Source organism: Monomorium pharaonis, chromosome 3, assembly GCF_013373865.1.
Source record: "Monomorium pharaonis isolate MP-MQ-018 chromosome 3, ASM1337386v2, whole genome shotgun sequence".
Lineage (NCBI taxonomy): Eukaryota > Metazoa > Arthropoda > Insecta > Hymenoptera > Formicidae > Monomorium > Monomorium pharaonis.
The window spans coordinates 21,506,026-21,526,656 of NC_050469.1; the positions used below are offsets into that span (position 1 = coordinate 21,506,026).

The window sequence follows — 20,631 nt, forward strand, 5'->3', positions numbered from 1 at the left end:
TGTCTGCTACTGGAACTTACAGTTTTTACTTTGTGCTTTATGTTAATTATTTTAATGTCGTCCTAAATACAGTTAATTAGAAAATAAAATCTTAATAATAAAGAAATAAAAAAATATATAAAAATCACAAAAAATTAAATTAATAATTAAATTCAACCGCCATTTGAGCGGACACTCCAGTTCTTAAGATAAAAATTCGCTATCACAAGTCATAATTCGTTAAGAACACAAACAGAGATCGGTGGAATCAGTTAAAGTAAAGTCTTTAGTTTCAAATCTACACTTCGCAATCTCTAATATTAAATATACAGCTTAAATTAAATTGAATGACAGACGCGAAGTCGCTCGAATACTTTTGTATGCAATTTAAATGGAAAGGCCGAGTCACTAACTTCAATTTATCTAGAATTTGCCGGAACGTCAATAAGAAGCAGGTGACGCCGAATACGTTTTATCTGTTAAGGTGAAGCCAGGTGGCTTGCCAGGATTGTTATCGTTATGCCCTACCGTGGTTACTGCATATCTCTTCCTCTCCGTCTCGCTTACACGGTACAAACAGTTTAGTCGGCGCGATTAACGCGTCCGTTAGAATTGACCTTTTGTTTAGTAATATGTAAAACGCGATGAAATGCGGGCGATAGAGACCTCAACGAATTACCATAATCCACCTTTACGTCGAAAACGACAGCGCTCTATCGCGCGCATGTGACGCGTCGCCACCCCACATTCCCACACTTACGTTTTAGTAACGAAGAAAAAAAAAACAGGTGAGCACCGCCGCACAAGTGTCGCACCGACCACGTATCGTTAATTTTGCTTAGCCGTCTTTAATTGGATGTAATTACAGTTGAGGGGAGGCAGAACCAGCTTTAAAGGTAACTTTCCACCGTGCACTAGGTTTTTTTTTTTTTTTTAATAAAAAATATGTTATAAATATGGATAAAATCAAACTTTTAAAGAAATAATGGTGACAAATAAAACAGACTTTAAGAATATAACTTTCTCAATTAGAAAATTGTAAAAATTACAAAAGTTACAAACGTAAATCTATATTATTATATATGTAAAAATTTATTAAAACTTTAAATTATTGTAATCGTATTATTTTACGCGGGCGTGAAAGCTTTAGCGGTCTTTCACGCTTTTCTGTCTAGAAAATTCTGGAAGGATCTCTTCTACTCCATACGACATCTGTCGAGGGTACAGACCATTTCAAAGTAGCACACTGATTTCTTTCTTCGATTCCGATCGTCGGAGTAAATCTTGCGGCTAGCAAAAATCCCAAAGTTATATCCCAACTGCTTTTGCTTCGCGTTCAAAATTTGACAGCCAACGTATGTGCAATTCGCCCGGCGATTATTGCATCAGGCCGAGCGTCTTGGGTGCGCTTTCCCGTAGAAATAATTACTCGCGAAGCCCCTCCTGCTTTCCCATAACTCCCGTGTCCATGTGGCGACCGTGGCGTCGTTAATAGGGCCGTAGGGACAGGGCCCTGCATATTCTAAGTACACCTGCGAGGCTCGCGTGTAGTAGCTGCACCTCGCACCCCGTGTTTCATGGACGATGAGCGTGGGAGTGCAGCCTGGAGCTGGCCCTCACGCTGCACACACAGGCTCTCTCTCTCTCTCTCTCTCTCTCTCTCTCTCTCTCTCTCTGTTTTCTACTGAAGCCAGTCATCGTTTAGAATTTCAGGCATAATGAGCCTAAAAATGTGTCTTGGACTAAGAACGAAGCGCGCCGAAAGAAAGAACTTGCTTTCATGTCGCAAATAGTTTAATCCAGCTATCCTTGTCGAAACGTAACGATTGCGACTAGCAAGTTGCCGCACTTATTATTTTGCAATTGTAAAAAAAAAAAAAAAACTAATGCGCACGCAACTAATGTTACAATTAACACAGTTTCGCGATCGATCGCGGCATAATGCCGCGTCTACTTTTAAAAGTGTAATCCATTGTGACGACACAGCGCTATTTTCATAAGCTAAGACTGATAAGACCGATTGCAAATTGTTAACGTAATTACACGTACATTTAACTTATTTTCTTTGCAGCTTTGAGGGGGTCGTGTAATGACAACTCAAAGTTCGGCATTTAAATGTAATGCGATAATGAGAATCGCTCGTTAATAGGCAAATAATTTGAAAAAAAATTCTAGAATTCTCATAAAAATGTTTTAAGCGTTTTCACAATGTATCGTACGTGCTCTCTCTCTCTCTCTCTCTCTCTCTTCAATTCTCGCAAACTGGACGCGCTTCGACAATCAGACACAACTGGACAAAATTCTCAATAAATTAAAAACGAAATACATTTCAACGGTTGTAGGGTCCCTTCGAAACCTTCCTTTCGTACAAAATACGTTGCCTATCTAAATATAAGCTCCTTGTGCCCGACCCAATACAGGCACAGGCTGAAAGCGTTCGTTAATTAATAGATCAACAGTCGAGGAAATTTCGGCGGCTACATCTTGAAAAGTGCATATCTCAGGGGCAGGGGGAAGCCGTTGCACACGAGAAAGCGGAGAGAGGGGAAGGGGGGGGGGAACGCCGCAGTCAGTCGGGCTATGGTATATCGAGCGGGGCTAAAGTGGCAGCAGCCGCGTATCAGCTGTGAAACAGGTGCCGACGAGGACTGCCGGAGAACCGTCGTCGGTCGGCCGCTTAGGCGGCAGTAACGGTGAGCAATGGAGGCGGCGGCGGGCAGTAACAGGAGCAGCGACAGCGACGGCGACGGCGGCAATGCCTCGTGGCACGTGCCAAATCGAATGAAACGCTCGGCCGGCGTACACAGCTGCCGTCTGCCGTGGCGCAGGGCACTAGAGGAAGAGAGAGTAAAGGGAGGAGGAGTGAAAAAGACCCGGCGGCCTCTTGAAAATTAAAACCTGCCTCACGAATGTTCTCGACTCGCCGCCGCGCCGTAAGGTCATTATCTTGGGCCGAGGAACTCCGTGGCTGCGACCCACATCGGGATCCGGGACTCTTAACGTAACGTTAGACGAAATCGATAGTTCGCCACGTTAGAAGCGCTGCGTGAATCCGAGATCTTTGCCCGGGATGGTTCCCAAGTCTTCCGAGGGTCATTCGTGTTCGAGATCCGGGGCAGAATTATTCCCGTTTATATTAGAAGAAAAATTGTATCCCCGGACTCCCCGGGAAAACGAACCTTTCGGTGAACTTTCGATAAACGTGAGTTACGTTAGAGTCGTTATCTTCCACATTTGTGTGCCTGGCATCTGTGTGCCTAAACGATCACCTCATCAAACGTGTTACACGAAGTAACCGTTTCCAAGTATCGAATACACACGTAAACCTTCCTCATTAAAAGCAAAACGTTAACGCCTTTTGCGCTTGGAAGAAAGAAAGAAAAAAAAACAATCCCGTCAGGTTCGATAAAACCATTAATCGTGTTGAGAGACTATTTACCGCTCCGCGCGAATAAATTTGAATGATAACGATTTCAACGTGACGCACAATTCAACAAAAAAAAAACATCCCGTTTATTAGCGTAATGGTACGCGCATGGTTTCGTAACGCGCGGTTTCCTTACTGGGGGGACCTCAACCCAGAAAATCCCGCCGGTGGGCTTTTCTTAAATAACAAAAAAATAACAAAAATCATCCGCGCCGCCGTTAGAACAATGGGCCAGCGGGAAATGTTAACGAACCCGCAATCGCGCTAAAACGAAAGTAACGACCGTGCCCGCGCTATCTCGCCGCATCCATCTCTCTATCGCGTATGCACAACACAATATGTATAAAGACCGCGGCGGCGCGGCGAAACGACGCCGCTCTTTCTCCCGGCTCTCGGTTTCCGAGCCTACCGAACGTACGTTTCATATACCTGCCGTGGTCGTGAATCGTTCCCTTTTACTCGAAACGCGCGTGTATACGCGCCCGACGCATACACGCGTACGCACACAGGCCACCGGGGCACAGACGCGGAATTATACGTGCAGGGAGAGACCGCGCGTGATGAGCACGGCTCGTAAAAAAGTCGTCCACGACGACGGCACGACGAAATCGCGCATTGTTCGTTAGACCGGTGACCTGCGAACTCTCCCACACTCTGCCTGCGCTCACCCCGCGGAGGTGCATCTGTGTGCGCACGCACGCATGCACGCACGCACTCCGAAGACGAAGGCATTTGCATAATTGCGCGCGCGCGCGCGTGCGCGTGTTACGAGGAAAGAAGCGTCGCTCGCCGCAACCATCGCTGCTTCTGGATCATTAATTATCAGCGCAGGAGAATAAATGGGATAAAAACAGAGTTAGCCGCGAATAACATAGACCGAAGTGAGCCGCCCCAGGAATCATCGATTCGCACGAGAGATAGAATTTGCTCGAAGACTCAATTTCGAAAACGCGATTGCTGACGTAGCCGTTATATTTAAATAACCATACAATGCGCTGTAACGCGGAATGTGAAGGCTACTTAATTGCGCTTTTTTTAAAGCCGGAATATTCCGCTCTTCCCCCGATCGTCGCGTTGTCATCAAATGAGGGGTCGTTGTTCTTCTGAGTCGACAGTGATTAATGATCCAGAAATCATATTATGTGACGATATTGACGGACGTTTGGATGTGCTCAGATTATGGATGATTATAAATAAAATTATGACGTTGCGATTTCTAGACGCGCGCGCAGACACTTTAAGACGGCCTTTAAACGTTTAATATTCGATTGATTTTGAATACGTGATTTTTTTCCCTTGGTTAAATAAATATACGTAAATAATATGAAAATATTGTGAAAAGAATCTTCACAATTTTAATCATCAATTACCAATCAATTTTTTCCACATTTTAATAATTCATTTATTTCAATTAAAGATTCATTGTTTTCAATCTGAATAATTAAGAATAGTACACTGAGGAAAGAAATTGAAATATTCCAGAAACAAATATTGTCCATAACGTTTCTTTCAATATTAATAGTTATAAAAAAATTGATTGTGATAACGAGAGAGAGAGAGAGAGAGAGAGAGAGAGAGAGAGAGAGAGAGAGAGAAAGAGAGAGAGAGAGAGAGAGAGAGAGATACATTTCTATAAAATTTAATTTTATTTTTATTAATTGTATTATTTGCCACGAATAAAATTTTATTCCGCCGTATTTTAAAACAAAGATTTATTTGAATGAAAATTTAGTAAAATTTCAGTATTTTTTTCTCAGTGTATAAATCGTAAGCCTGTAATTGTTGAAGAACATTTAGGGAACCAGTAATTGTTGAAGATTCGAACATAAATTGTACGGTTTACGGGCACGTTTTCGTTGCCGCTTATCACGCGAATAAGAGAAATTGGCATGGCAGAGCGACAGCGAGGTTGAGTTAATTAACTTTATGAACCGTGGCACCGATATCTTCGTGCCATTTAAAGCGCGTACAACATCGATACAGTTTTTATCTCCAGGCCCCGCTGCAATTCGACGCATCCGAAGCGTGTAACTCGAGCTCCCAAGCGTGTGCCGCCGAGACCTTGCGCGATACGCTTTATTGCCAGCTTAACGAGGGCCACACCTTAACGGGGAAGGACGAGGGACGTGCATCGCGAACAAAAGATCCTTACGTTCGAAGTAACGATATAGTTACGGGCCATTATGCAGATAGCCGAATGTTATAATTGTGACGTATCGGCCTGTTGTAGGACGCAAATCGCGCAAATCGATTTTGCCGAGATCGTTTTCGCCGAAGGACTCGCGAGAAAAACGAAAGAAGAAGTTTGTTGTTCAATAAGTTGTAACATCAATAAATTGTATAAAAATTTTAGATTTCTCTTTAAAAAAATGGAGGATTAAATCTTGGTTAACTTTAATTGATAATCTATAGGAAAATGCTTAAATCGCACAAAAACATGGAACAAAAGGATTAGTTGCAGAAGAAACAGTTTGTACATTTCAATTGTATATTGAACTATAAATTCTGTTTTATTTCGAACTAGCATACGATTGGTCTTGACCTAATCCATTAAACGATGTCAGAACGAATTTATGAATATCATTTTGATGTAAAGTTACGTCAATCTCTCCGCATATTAATCGCTGCAGCAAATTCATTTTCAATAATAACATGAAACATAATCTTCTAAATTTTCATTGATCCAGTAAGTTTCTTTTAATAATATGATAATGTGACGAATCATTAACATTTAGTTTTTAATGATTACAGCCGAAATAATAATCGAAAAATTGTATAAAATTTAATGAATCCCCCACGCAGAGAAAGATGTAGCCAACAAAGCTAAAATATAACCGTGGCAGCTAAGATGTGTCCTTAATTAAAATAGAGACAGTTCATGTCGTTGTTGGCAGAGCTCAATTTATTAGTTATCAAAATGTAATAGCTACTCCAGTAGAAATAAATCTAATTCAGAATCTAGTGGCTAGAACTATTAGATTAAGTTTTTACTTATCACTGGTTAATTGCTGACTGCATATTTCTAATCCAGTTTTTGTAATTATTATTTACTGTAACTGTTATCCAATCCCTACACAAAAAGTAATAATAGATGGCGCTGCATTTTCAAAACTATATTATCCAGCCATTATCTAGCTATTAGCAATTATTGATCTGCTTTGATTGAGGTTGATGTTAACTTATTTAAAAAAATATTTTTAATGTAATCTATAGACTTTAAATATTAATGCATATCGGAATACGATACGTACTGTTAGTATATATTGAAAAAAATAACAAGATACAACAAGAAGATGATACAAATAATCTAGATTAGATAGACTGGGAAAAGTGAGCGTTACCAGATAGTGGCTATGTAAAACACAACTTTTCTATTTTATGATTAGATAGACATGAGATTTAATTTCTACTAGGGAACAGAAAAAATATATTCGTCACCAAATATAATACATGGTAGCATTCTATGAACAAATTGCAATTCAAATGCGTAATTTTATGCGCGTAAACCATACGGAAATATAGCTACCACTTTCTTAATTATTCGTGTGTTAAGACATGCTTTTAATTGTAATAAATTAGATAAAGTAGTATCTCGAAGCAAATGTATTTTATCTTTAATAACCAACTTTTTAACGACGATAGAAAAATTCGAACTAGCTACTGATCGTTAGCTGATATTTCTAAGCCTTCTTTCTTAATATTTCTTAATTCTTTCCTCGTCAAATGTCATTTCTTAAAATTCTAAGTAAATGTATCGTGGAATTTTTTCATCCGACTATATGTCCGAGTAGAAATAGTCAATATTTTGTTTTCGAGAAAGTTTCCGATTGTTAGAAGTCTAGTATCGTCTGATTTATCGCGTAATTTGCAAATAATTCTGTCTCCTTATACGCATGTCCCGACATTTGACCTCATACGTTAGGGGCAATCGTTCGATAGCATCGCCAGACTGAAAACACAAAGTCGCTTAAATAATGGGTATTGATTGACATTTTAACTGGATTTGTTGCGACGTCCGAAAATAGAACGCAGTAATTTCAACGCCGTACATCGATATATTTTGATCGTTGAAACTTGAAACGCCCGACAAGTACGTTGCGAGAAATAATTATGTGTTACGTCAAAATATATGAGACGTAAAATAATTACGTCTAAAAATTAATCGCTGCAAGAAAATAGTGAAACGCATTCACGCGGACAGCTCTTCTTTCCTTTATAATTAGTACGATACATACGTAGTACTGTTTAAACAACTCGTCGATTTTTTGCGTACACGCCAAACACGTGTAGAATCAAAATCGGAGTCTGCGATCGAGCGCTTGGCGTATATAGACGATAGTATTAGGAGTGCATTCATATCTTGCCGTCGTTCTTTCCTTTTTTTTTTAAATCAATATTGTACTTTCTTCAAAAAGTATATATCTTATCGCGATACTTCGTATATGTCGATCGATCCGAGATCGAAATCTGCGAGGAAACGTCGTTCCGCGAATACTCTTTTTCGCGTGCACGTAGAAGATACCTGGCGTGTGGGTGGTCGCGTCCAAGGAGACCGGCGGCACCACGCTGGTGTGATTGCTGCGGGTGATCGCGTGCTGATGGGAATGCTGATGATGCGGATGATGGCCGGTGAGAGGCTCCGCCTCCTGGTACGCGGGGTAATCGGCGTAGAACGGTTCGTGGCCTGTCATCAGCGTGTCCAGCATCTGGAGCACCATTTCCGAAGACGCGACGGCGTTAACGTTGCCGTTGCTGGTGCCGGTGCCGCCGTTGCCGTTGCTGCTGCTGTTGCTGCTACTGCTGCTGCTGCTTCTGCCGTTGCTGCTGCCGCAGGTCGTTAACGCGGCGATGTCGCCGCCGTACGCGACGTCGAGTATTATGCCCGGCGCCTGCTGCCCCGAAGGCCGCGACGTCCCGACGCTCACGACGCCCGCCGTGACGTCGCCTTCGATTGTCCCGCGTGACGACGACGATGACGACGACGACGTTGGCCGTTGCTGCTACTGCTGCTCCTCCTCGTTGGCGGCGACGAGCGCGCGACGACGAGCATCCATGCGACCGACCAGACTATTCCGCGCGCGGAATCACGCTTTTACGACACGCCGTCCGTCGTCTATGTTGTCTGCTAGGAGAACGTTGTTGCGCATGATAGCGCGACGCGATTGCGACACAGCCGCCGCGACGATCGCGCGACGATGACGACGGCGACGAGGACGGCATAGACGAGAATCCTCGGCGGATTCGGTCTCTCTCTCTCTTTTTGCTTTTTCTTCAATGTTACTCCCAAAGGGAAAAGTCGAGTTCCCTCTCGCGCTTGCCGGGAATTTTGCCGTTTGGCCGCGGGACGACGCAACAGGTGTCTCCCAGGCTGGCTGCGCGCATCGAATCTCTCTCTCTCTCTCTCTCTCTCCTCTCTCGTTGACTCAGCTGCGCGCAGCTGAGTTTAGCAGTCCTCAGGTATCCCGCCTTCGCTCGGCGACGATCCTGACAATAAAATCGGGATAAAGTTGTAACTCTCTTCGGTTAACACACCGCGTTCACAGTCCCACCGGATCGACCTCAGCCTTCAAGACGCCCCTCCTAATTACTTAATTAAAGCTCAGTTTCTCTCACTCCGGCATTAACCGGGATTGATACACCTCCCGGATAATTCCCTCAATCATTCACCACGTTCAGTTCCGCTCACAGAACACTGAGTTGGATTTTCCAGGTATTCCTCACTGATTACCAATTATTCACTGCGCATTCAGTTCCACAATCAAGATCGAATTAAATTCTTCCCCTCCTACCCGCGGATTAGAGGCATCCACTCGATCACACACCGCGCGCGTCTAATTCTCACGAAGGAGGCTCCGGCTCAGATTGGATGTTTTTCCCTACTACGCGATTTCGCGCTCGCGCGTGTAATTTCTCGCGTGGGCGAGAGATCTCTCTCGGTGTATCCACACTGGCCTGGTCGCACTGCCCGAAACAACGCGCGGCGTTTCCCGAAACCCGAGTCGCAGGCGGCAAGGAGCTCGCTCTCTCTCGCGCGCGCACTCCTCCACTTGACGCGAGCGCGCGTGTCACTGTGACGAAGCGCCGCGCCGTTTCCGCTCTACGGTGCTCCGCTCCGCTCCGCTCCGCGGCCCCGTCCCTTTCATCCTCCATCGCATTTTCCTACCCCTCTGCCCCTCCGGCGGGGCTCCGGCCGCAGACGCTCCACGGCGTCTCGCACGGCTATCCCGGTGTCGCATTGGTGCCGCACGGTGGTGGTGGAAGGTGGGAGTTCACGTGCCTACCTAGTGGGGCTGCCACTCGAGTGGAGGGGCGCGAGATAGGAAACCCGGCCGCTTGCTCAGAAGGGTGGACGAGGGGGGAGATCGGGGGAGGCAAGGGGGGGGGAAGCGATCGCAGCGAGAGGAAGGGAGATCGCAAAACGCCCCCTCGAAGCTTCAACCACCTGCTGCCACCGTTGCCGTCGTCGTCGTCGTCGTCGTCGTCATCATCATCATCATCATCATCATCATCATCATCATCATCGTCATCGTCATCGCATTGCCGGTATCCCGTAATATATGTACGTTTCTATGATATTAGAGATACAGCAAACTATTCGAATACGAATTGAATAATTGAATCGAATAGATTCGGACAGAATTTTATTTGATTCGGATTTGAATTTTTGATTTGAATGATTCGAATCCGAACTATTTGGAAATTTCGAATTTAAGAGTTTGAAATACAAATTTATTGATAATCATAAAATTATACTTAAAGTGGCTGTACATATCGTATAATCAATATTATTTTCCTCTTACATATAGAAATCTTTTTTATTATCTATATTTTTATTACCTAAATTAAAATTAACATAAAAAAACAACAATTGTGTTGTTAATTAAAAGTAACATTTCAATTCGACTCAGCATTAAAAAAAACCTTAATTTATGTATCTCTAGTTTTTAGTAATTTATAATACTTTTTATTATAAAACAAATATATAACAAAATTCTTAGAAGAGAGCTATAAAAATACTACGATAAAATGTAAAAATAATATAAAATATAATAAAAATTATGATAATATTGTAACAATAAAGGCATCATAAAAAAGAATGTTTATCACAGAGCCGGATTTTTATAACAGCTCGTCTGTTATTATCTCATAACAAGAATGTGAGCGATTTCGCGACATCGTATGACGAGAAATATTCGCACAAAGCATTTATGGTGATAAGATATCGCAATAAAGTGGAGTCCTACATATCTCGTGGATTTGATTGTTACGTTAAAATTGTCAGTTGGGAAACAGCAAACAACAAGCTAATAACAAGTCAATAATTAACCAATTAGTAATGGCGTACTAATTTATAATGGCGAGTGAAACGTAATGCATCTGGTCTACACACAAAAGGTCGATGTGACGTAATTGCTGTGGTGTGCTTTAATTAATTAGGTATCGCTGCTAAACTGTACTGTATAATAATCTCTCTCTCTCTCATTTTCATGCTCAAATAATAATATAAATATAATGTTTACGTTCATAATAAATGATTAAAATGTATATATTTTGACACATATTATCAATAAAATAATTATCAAACATACGTATGCAATGTGCATTTGACATTTTCTAAATGTTTATTTCAGAGAAGTCTTCAAAATTATCCGCTTCCGTGAGAGAAATTAAAATGTATAAAAGACAATAAAAAATATTAAACCATTTCTAAAGCAAACCACAATTTTTCAGAATGAAGGTATAATTTTATAATCTTGCACAATGCATTATTTTCGTAAATTTTCTTCACGCACGCGAGACTAGAGAGAAACGTCTCGACCAAAGCGTTCCGATTACGTGTATTTTTCCGCGCTAGATCGTTAGATCGTCTTCTCTCCGCCGCGCGACGGTGGCAAACGCGTTCGACGCGAGCCGAGAAGGACCTAGCCTATTTTTGAGAGGGGGCTGTGACCGGAGGGGAGGTGGAGGCGCGCAACAGACCGGATGTTGAGAGGCGAGGCAACGGGGGTTTCTCTGTTCGGCGGCGGTCTCGCACGTGATGCAGAGGGGACCGGAAGCGCTCACTCCCCTACGCCTCGTGCCTCTCTCGGGTTCGTATAGCCTCGGCGGCAATAGTAATGGGACTTACGAGAGCCGCACAATAAGAACGCGCGCGCTTCGTTACCGCTCGCGTTCGGGCCTGTCCGGGCTGACACCGCCTCGGCCGTCTCTATTTTCTATTCGAGATTGAGGATCTGAGTAATTGATCGTCGAGCGTACCGATAGTCGCACTTTCATGCTGTTCTGCTTTCTGCGATTGAACTCGGAGATATAGTTTCATTGTACAAAGCGAATTTTCTCTTTTAGAAAACGAACATTTTTTAATGTATATAAATATATAAATGTATATGTATATGTATAACACTATTTTAGTTAAAAGCTCTAATTTTTAATTGAATCCAACGATTCTTAGCATATTTAATTTGCGCTTCTCTAGATAAAATATTTAATTTGAAACAATAATAAATTGCTATTGATTTGATTATTTAAAACTTGATTACCTCGATAATTTATCATTTAATAATTGGCTGTCTTTCTTTAGATTACAGTATTACCTAACACTCTAATATTAAAGAACCTGAATTAATTCTTTGAATAGCATCTCATTATTTTTAACATCTACGTGCGCTGAAGTTTATGCGCTTAAGTTCTTTTAATACAAAACATGTAGTTAAAGAAACAACTTTGTCTCAGCAACTTTATGGCTGAACTGTTTGATTTTAAAGTAAGTAACGTCCATATTAATGTATGCATGCACTAAATAATAAATGTGAGTCAAATTTAACATTTCTCGAATTAAATTGTTTAACTTTATTGTTTTAGTTAAATTAACGATATATTGAGCAGAGAAGCAATTTATAAGAAGGATTAAAAACAACTCGAATTGAGTACAATTAACTATGAAAAATCACGAATTTAACATTGTACAGAAAAAGATAAAATTATTTAGTCAAAAGCTAATTGACGTAATCAGATTTCTAATAAGCAATTCAACAGCAATTCATTATTTTTTTTTTAATTGGATCAATTTACATAAAGATTTGGCAATGTTTATATATTCTAATAAAATAAGAATTTTAGATATCTTTCTCCCAAAACGTATCTCCTCTCAAAAATATTATCCAATGGATATTCAATATAAGAAAAATCTAATTTATTATATTAAAATTGTGTTTAATATCGAATTAAAAAAGCTTTAATGAACGCATTTAACGTCCGTTGGATCCCCATTTACGCGAAATCACAGTAAATCTGCTGCAAAGAGAATCGCTATTATAACGTATATTCTCGAACTAGTCATACAAGACGATCTGGTTCTCTTCTTCACATCTGTGCGATTCTTCCTCTCAATCGTACCACGCTCTCGAAGTGAGCAACAATGCTATGGTGAAGCGGTTCTGAGGAGGGTGCATTTACGAGTGCATTAAGGGAGGAGTACTTCGAGGACATTATAAAACTATCTTGCCGTCCCGGAGTGGTATTGGGGTAGGTCCCCCTCCCTTTCCTTTTACTACCAGCCCAGCGACTTCCGGTTGTAACGTGAGCTCCGAATATCGCTCCTGCTTTTTTCTTTCGCCCCCTTCTTTCTCCCTCTATCCCCTGTTCGCTTTTACACTCGTTCCTTGCATCGCTCCTTTTGTTTACTTCCATCGTGATATTTTTTTACATTCATAATTATGCTAAATGTACCAATATAACCGGATATATCCTAACCTAAAATATACAATTTTTTTATTTATGGTACAATAAAAATAAAAATCTTGAAATATACAGCACGCAAAGTAACATCTGCAATCAGCAATTCTTATATAAAAAAAAAAAACTATATATTTGTATATACATTTTTATCTTATTTTGCAGATATCAAGAATCAATTTTGCGTGAGAAGATGTGTATCTTATGACAATTCGTATCTTAATCTAATGTAAAACAATGTATTAAATAAATAATGAAGAGAACGAACATTTTACTGTTTCCCTTCTTTTCAGCTAGGGGAAGTAAGTAATGATCAAATATTAAAATAAATTATAACCGTACTGCACTAACCACTGATAACCATTTTTGCACGATGATTATTTTCGGTCTGACTAAAATAACGTTAAAATTCTCAAGAAACAAAATAAGATTTCTTAAAAAAAGAGAGAAATAGAAATCTCTGTGATCCGAGACACTTATACCAGAGAAGGATTGTACTTTTCTATTTCCGGCCGTTCGTATATTTACCTTACGCCGTTCATCACGGCGTGTGCGTACGAAAACCTTGACGATAACCACGACGGCGACAACGGCGACGAAGAGAAGGAGGACGATACGCACGAACGGGAAAGAAAGGACGAAAAAAAAAAACGTATACACACACACACACACATACACACGTACGTGCGTGCGTACGTGTGCGAACACACACGAGAACACGTACGCCACACGGTCGTGTCACGAGTTCTGAATGAGCAAGAGGCTTTGTAGACCCTCGAGGCGATGTACGAACTATGAATGAACGAGTGAATGAATACAACCTGTGCCAACTACCCCTCCCGGTCCCGTGGACGCGCCCCTTTCTTCCTATTTCTATTCGCCGTCATCCCTCTGAGCGAGTCTCTGATTCTAGCTACGCAGTCGCTCTTTATATCTTTCTGCCCGGGATATCTGCGGTGGCACCATATGACGCCGCTGGTAACGCGCGGTTTCTTTCTTTCTTTTTTTTCCACGCAACAACACACTGCGTATTACAGATCCTTCCGCGACGCGGAAGATTGCGTGGCTCCCGTTCGCGCCAAGTGCCAATTCGACCGACCGCGCTCCACCGCGGTTTTAATACGGTTTTATTATCGCGCTTATTAAGCTTCCCGTAGCTGTAATCGCATGTTAAGTATACTGGTTTGCGGAACTGGGTACACACTTGCTGTGGCCTCTCGTTGTAAAACGCAGCGAGAAGCAAAAAGAATTAATCCTTATGCCTGAAATTTGTGTGCAAAAATTCAAAGTCGTACGGACAAAATTTTGAGCTCCAGATCTCGAATCCATCATTTGCATATAATTGACAATCATTTATAAGAAAGAATGAATATAAAAATGTACATATATTTCAGTCTCTCTTATAAATCATGGTTATAATATATATTTTTCGCAAGCGATTTTAATTATTCGAAATTTTCTATATATAAAAAAGTCCTGATAAAAAAATGGTAAAGTTTTGCCTTCAGTTTTGTGTAATAAACAAAGATATATATATGTGTGCGTGCGTGCGTGCGTGCGTGCGTGCGTGCGTGTGTGTGTGTGTGTGTGTGTGTGTACATAATGTATATATTTAATATTATTTAAATGTCTTATCTAAATAATAAGAAAACGTATATATCTTTTTTGCGAGACTTTGAAATAAGATTTCTCAATAAAAATTACAGATCCCCTCGTTAATTATAAAAAACTAAGAAGAAAAATTCAGATTAAAATTTTTAAAACTTTTTATCAAGACTTCTTACGTTTACAGAAAATTTCGAATAATAAAAATTATAAAATACAATGAAAGCGACGTCGCAAGGCAAACAAGCGACGAAGAGGGACAGAATCGATTAGAATGCCGAGTAATTCGTCGGCGTTAGTTATAACGCGAGGGTTGCTTAACAAATAATATCATTGTATTCGGCGGCGTGACTGACCAGTCGTTTCTCTCGCCCATAAACGCTATCGGCGGACGTCACGGGTCCTTTTTTGGGTAGCGCGTGCGCTCGGCAAAGCCGTGACACGAGCGTCGCTTTCGCGCGCGGGGGTGATTCGACCATCTCTCCGTCTCTCGGTCTCTCGTCCCCGTGCCTGCCGTCGATAATTTATGCATAATATGCACGCGCACATATAGGCGTTACGCGTGTTTGTGGATCCGTGCACGTGCGCGCGATACGTGACACGAAGCAATGAACAAACACGGCGCTTGTTTTCATGGACAGCACGCGCTATCATCGTCGATACATCCACAAAATTCATCCTAAGGACCCACTGCCTCGTTTCGTAGATGCAAAGAGGAAAAGCTATAATCGAATATATTCAAATTTTCTTGTGTGTTATTTTTTACAAGGTTACGATATTATCAAACTCGCGATATTAATGTGAGTTAAACAATTGAAAAAAAGAGGCGCAAATTTGTAAAAAAATTCTTCTCTTTTTGAGAAATAGAAATAGAAGGTAAAACTACAGAATTTCCGACGATCGATATTACTTATTTAAATTTGAAATAAATTCCGGGACAACATACCGCGGTTTGACCGCGGAATGGTCCCATTAACGCAGTTAAATATATTAGCATCGTCGAAGAATCTTCGAGTTTATCTCGGCTTCTAACGGCGGAATTAAAGATTATACGGTCGACTCGCGGGTCTAAATAACAGAGCGATACATCTCGGTTCCGACACGAGGAGGTCGAAAGCGAGGATAAGCGAGAGTCGAACCAGAGACCTCGAAGAGCTGTGATACATAACGTAACAGTGCTTTAGCAAGCAGAAATAATGAGTCTATTATACGGACGTCTGTGTTGGTCGCTTTGTAACGACGACCGCCCGTAAGACGCGTACATACGGTACCAGCCAAGTCGGACCGCTTTGCCGTCGTACGGACGAATATCGGTTTCGAACGTTTGCCAAACGTTTTTTTTTTTTAAGACTAAACAAGGTCGTTTTTGATATTTCACACGATGTTTTGGCAACTGCCGAGTGCCAAAATATCGTGTAAAATATCAAAGGCAGACTTTTTTCCCGTTCTCTTGACACTTTATTTGCGCCTCGGGCAAGTAGCGGTGCATACATAAAATTACATTGTTCCTATAAATTAATTTCCTCCACAGTACAATGTAATAAAAACAAATTTATGCGCATGTCTAATTTGTTTTTCGTAAATTGGGGCACGCAGTACATAATTTGACGCGTTTTATGAAAAAAAAATTAATAATAAAGCAAATATGGATTCGTCAGAAATAATTGAAACAAATTCTTTTTTAAGGTGTTAAAATTAGTCCAAATAACAAAGCAACAAACTATTAAAATAGTTACTAAAATTCTTTCCTTTTGATGAGAATTTTCAATGGCTGATTCAGTCAGTTTTAACATGGGTAGTGATTTCATTCTGCCTTCTACGTAGAGACGGGAACGATTGAAATCGGGATGAGGGATATATATACGAGCGCGTTCATTAACGTCCGCGCGCAGGTACGTGTGAGTGAGTATGCGTGCGTGTGCGCGTGCGTGCGTGCGTGCGTGCGTGTTATATCGCGCGGTAGACATACGCGCGGCGCGGCGCGGCGCGGCGCGGGCGAATCGTCTCTATTGTCCGCGGCGGAGCGTGTAGAGGACCCGACTTTCCCTCGTTCACCCACGGTCACTGCTGCAGTGACGTAAGGCCCCCTCGCCAGGGTAATTGTTACCCGCGTGCGCTACGTATGTACGAAGACTCGTTTTATAATGTTCTCCTCCGCGCGCGCGCGCGCGCGCTCTCCGCTCCGTTCCATTCTATTCCATTCCGTCCGCCGCGCCGGCCGTCCCGCGCGTCCTATTGCGCGTGCCTTCGGGTCTGACATCAACGTGTTGCACTTGCGATTGCAATGCGGTGCGTATGTATGTAATGTGTGCATGTACGCGAAGCGCACGGATTACGGAACGACACGCGGGGCCGGGATTATCTCCCATTGATAAAGACCGCGTTATAGTACGCGAGCAAAATCGCTAGTTTCAGTCCGCGCCGCGAGTTGCGAGTCATCTCCCTAACGCGAATCTTGTTTTTCCGATTTCGTAACCATCGCTAACAATGAAATAAAAACACTGAGATGTTTTTGCGCCACGCGCGTGCTTGTAAAATCAATTCCGTTTGTTAAAGGCTCGATATTTGTAATAATTAAATTGTTTAATTAAATTTTCGTTTACTGCGAGATCCGGATGATCAACGGAAAGTCGGAAAAGTCAGTTCAATTAAAAAAATGCATTTTAGCATTGCTCCGTATATATTGCGACTTGAATTTCACGATATCAAACGTTGAAATACTAATGCTATAAATAACAATAAGCAAGCACAATCACCGACTACCGTATGCAACACGTCAAAATATTTTCACAAAGCATAATTCATAAAAGCTACGAGCGTTTCATTAAACGCACGTCTCCACTTGGTCTTTCAACAACGCGCGCGTTTAGTTATGTTGTGCAAAACGCACTTGTGGGGAGAGTTGATTCGTCACGTAATGATGCATTTGATTTTACAATGGATAAGCGCGCGTGTATGGCGAAAGTAACTCGGTCAAAGCCAGATAAACGATCGAAAACGTTAACAGTTAAATATAAAAACTGGGTCGCGTGTACACTTTGCGCTTGTGCAAAAATTCTCCCCCCCCCCCCTCCCCCACGTCGTATACGGTAGGGCGCAACCGCGGGGAAAATTTTGTATGGCCATTGCGCCAGCGTTAGCGTTGATATTTTCACTCGGCGGATTCCTCGTTCTCTCGCGCCGCAAGGAAATTAAAACTAGGTTCGTGACCGGTGAATAATACCACTCTTAGTTCGAGCACACGCTAGCGAAATCTCGTCGACCGTATATTGCGCAACGCGTTGTACAATAACAAAATCATTGCGCAATATGGACGCCCGTCGCGGGCTCCATTCAGCAAAAGTTCGATTCTGCAAAATTGCCTCTCTGACGCGCCGTGGTGTATAATCCCTCTCGCTTTGCGATTCAAGAGATTGTACAAAACCTCTGAGTGTGAATAGAATAGCTCTTCGCGAGGGAAAGAGAGAGAGAAAAAGAGAGAAAGAGTAGGGAGAGACGGCTATTCCGCAGACGATGCCGTAAAAAAAAAAAATGAAAGACAAAAAAAAATGAGTTTGAATGTAGCTTACATCATCTCCGATGTTATCTCCGAACTATCATACATGATTGTGGGATAGTTCGTTTGTTAGACAGATATTATGCGGTGGCGTGTATTCAGCGGAGAGAATTCAAGAGTGTGCGAGCCGCGCGGTATAAAGAATAAGTTTTTCAGGTTCAGCAATATACACTCGCGATTACCGCGATACGCGAGGAATATAATGGACAAAACAAAGTGTTACATAAAAGGCTGGAAGACGCGCGCCGGCTAATGGGACCGTCCCGCTAAAAGTTGCTTGCTCCGAGTTGCCTTCGGTACGTCGACGCGAAATTCACCCTCGCTCGCTCGTCGTCGCGCGCTGTAACGAGCCGTGTCGCAATCAGCCCCTCAAAGAGAGAGGGAGGGAGGGAGAGAGAGAGAGAGGGGTCAGATTTGACGATTCGATTTCTAGGCATATAACCGTACGCGGTGAAATCGGCATGCTGTCGCCCCGCGGCACCATGGCGACGACGACGACGACGACGAAGAAATGCTAAATGAGGAACGAACAGTGACGATAATGAGAGGTTTGTGTTTGCAACACGTGCAAACGCACCAACCTGAGAGATGTTATCAGCCGCCCTGACGTAACAATGAGAAACTCCTCCACGCTTTCGTTTGTACTTGCAATCGGGGAAACAAATAAAACCGTCCTGTCGCGCAATTTAGCGGTCCCTTGCATAGGCATCGCGCGCGCGCGCGCGCTCGCTCGCTCGCAATTATCGATATAGGAAGAGGAAAGAGCCCTCGCTGTTGTTGTATAGGAAGCGATACTCGTTGCAATCGTTCGACACTATCGTCGAACGATAACACGCTTTTCACGCGCGTGCGTTCCGTTAGAGGGAAATTATAATAACGCGATTCTTGTCATCTCGCGCGCGAGCCCTCTTTTTTTTCCTTGCGGGCGGGGGAGAAAGGGAAGGCGAGAAGGTGTTTGAGAATTCAGAATTGTTCCACGGAAATTCGCTGTTGTTCGATACGCGGTTGCCCTACGGGATTTCCTAACACCCGTAAGCCCGAGAGAATAATTTTTCGCGACGGAGGAAGGCGGAGAGGAATAGCAGAAAATTGGACTTACCATCGTTATGATACTGTCTCGATGGCAGGGACACCGCGCCCGAAGAGGGTTGTATCGGGGGTTGTTGTTGCGTACCGCTCTGAGGAGGACCGGAGGAGTTGGAGGTGGTCGAATTGGCGGGCGTTGGCGGGTTTTTATGTTCTGGTGTTGCCACCTGATGGCCGCCACCCTGGTATCCCAAATAATCACTTAAATCTGGCACGCAAACGCTTTCATATAAGTTCGCCGTCACGTTCTCCAGAGAGGCCTTCGCTGCGTCGACATCTAAATGTAAAACGGAGATAAATCCTCAACCGAGCTGCACGTGTCTGTTATCGTTTTGCCTTCGCGAGGTTAAGTTAATTAAATGCGCGCCACATTCCTGCCATCGGATCTCACTTGTTATGCGTCTGAGAATTACGAACCTTACCACTCGCCAATTTTTGAGCACGTTAAAATCATTCATAATGATATGTTTGTTATAATTTCGCTTTTCATAATTCAATTTTATAAATTGTGTATCAATACACTGACAAAAAAGAATGATCGAGTCAAATACATATTTATTTGAATAGTACTAATAACATGTTTTATAAAAAATGAATAATATTTATTTTAAACCAGTAATATTTTCTAAATTATAGAAAGTATTACTTGTTTTAAATAAATATCATTCATCTTCTACAAAATATGTTATTACTATTCAAATAAATATTTATTTGAATCAAGCATCCTTTTCCGTCGGTATAATATTGATCTCGAGTGTTTATTTAACAATGTCGCAAAATTAAATTAAATCCGAATAATATATTTTTACAAAAATTTAGACACGTGTCATGCCAGAATCTTGATTAACCCGTTAATTAAAGGAGAGAAAATCAATAGCAACGAAAAAAGGATTATGCATTATACTATGCACGGACATATACACATGAATGGTCAACATATACCTCCATGGACAGTGAACATTTTAATTGTAATAATTAAGCCTCTTATCTTCACGTGATAACTGTTATCGCGGCGGCATGTGTGCCCCCGGTAGTTTTTCAGCGCGTGTTGATTACGACAGGAATAAAATATTGCATTGTTTGTCATTAAGTGGTTCCCCGTAAGTACGATTGTTCCGCGCATCGCGGCGGATCACAATCGTAATTAACGATCTGGAGTAGCACTATCATCATCGCGACCGTATTGCGAAGGAGACGTTCGCCATTGCCGTGATTCATCGCCGGTGTTTCTACGCTTCTAGAA

At 42.1% G+C, this 20,631-nt stretch overlaps 1 protein-coding gene across 4 annotated transcripts in view; it reads right to left on the bottom strand.

Annotated features, from left to right (window-relative positions):
- The window catches only part of LOC105837877 (ETS-like protein pointed), a 124,812-nt gene that overhangs the window by 8,847 nt on the left and 95,334 nt on the right, over nucleotides 1–20,631 (bottom strand). For 3 of the 4 annotated variants that reach the window (XM_012683033.3, XM_012683032.3, XM_036284454.1), the window contains one exon: nucleotides 19,402–19,665. The exons of the other annotated variant lie outside the window; for it this stretch is intronic. In XM_012683033.3, coding sequence (XP_012538487.1) covers nucleotides 19,402–19,665 — 264 coding nt within the window. The remainder of the gene's footprint in view (nucleotides 1–19,401; nucleotides 19,666–20,631) is intronic. 4 annotated transcript variants of the gene reach the window in all.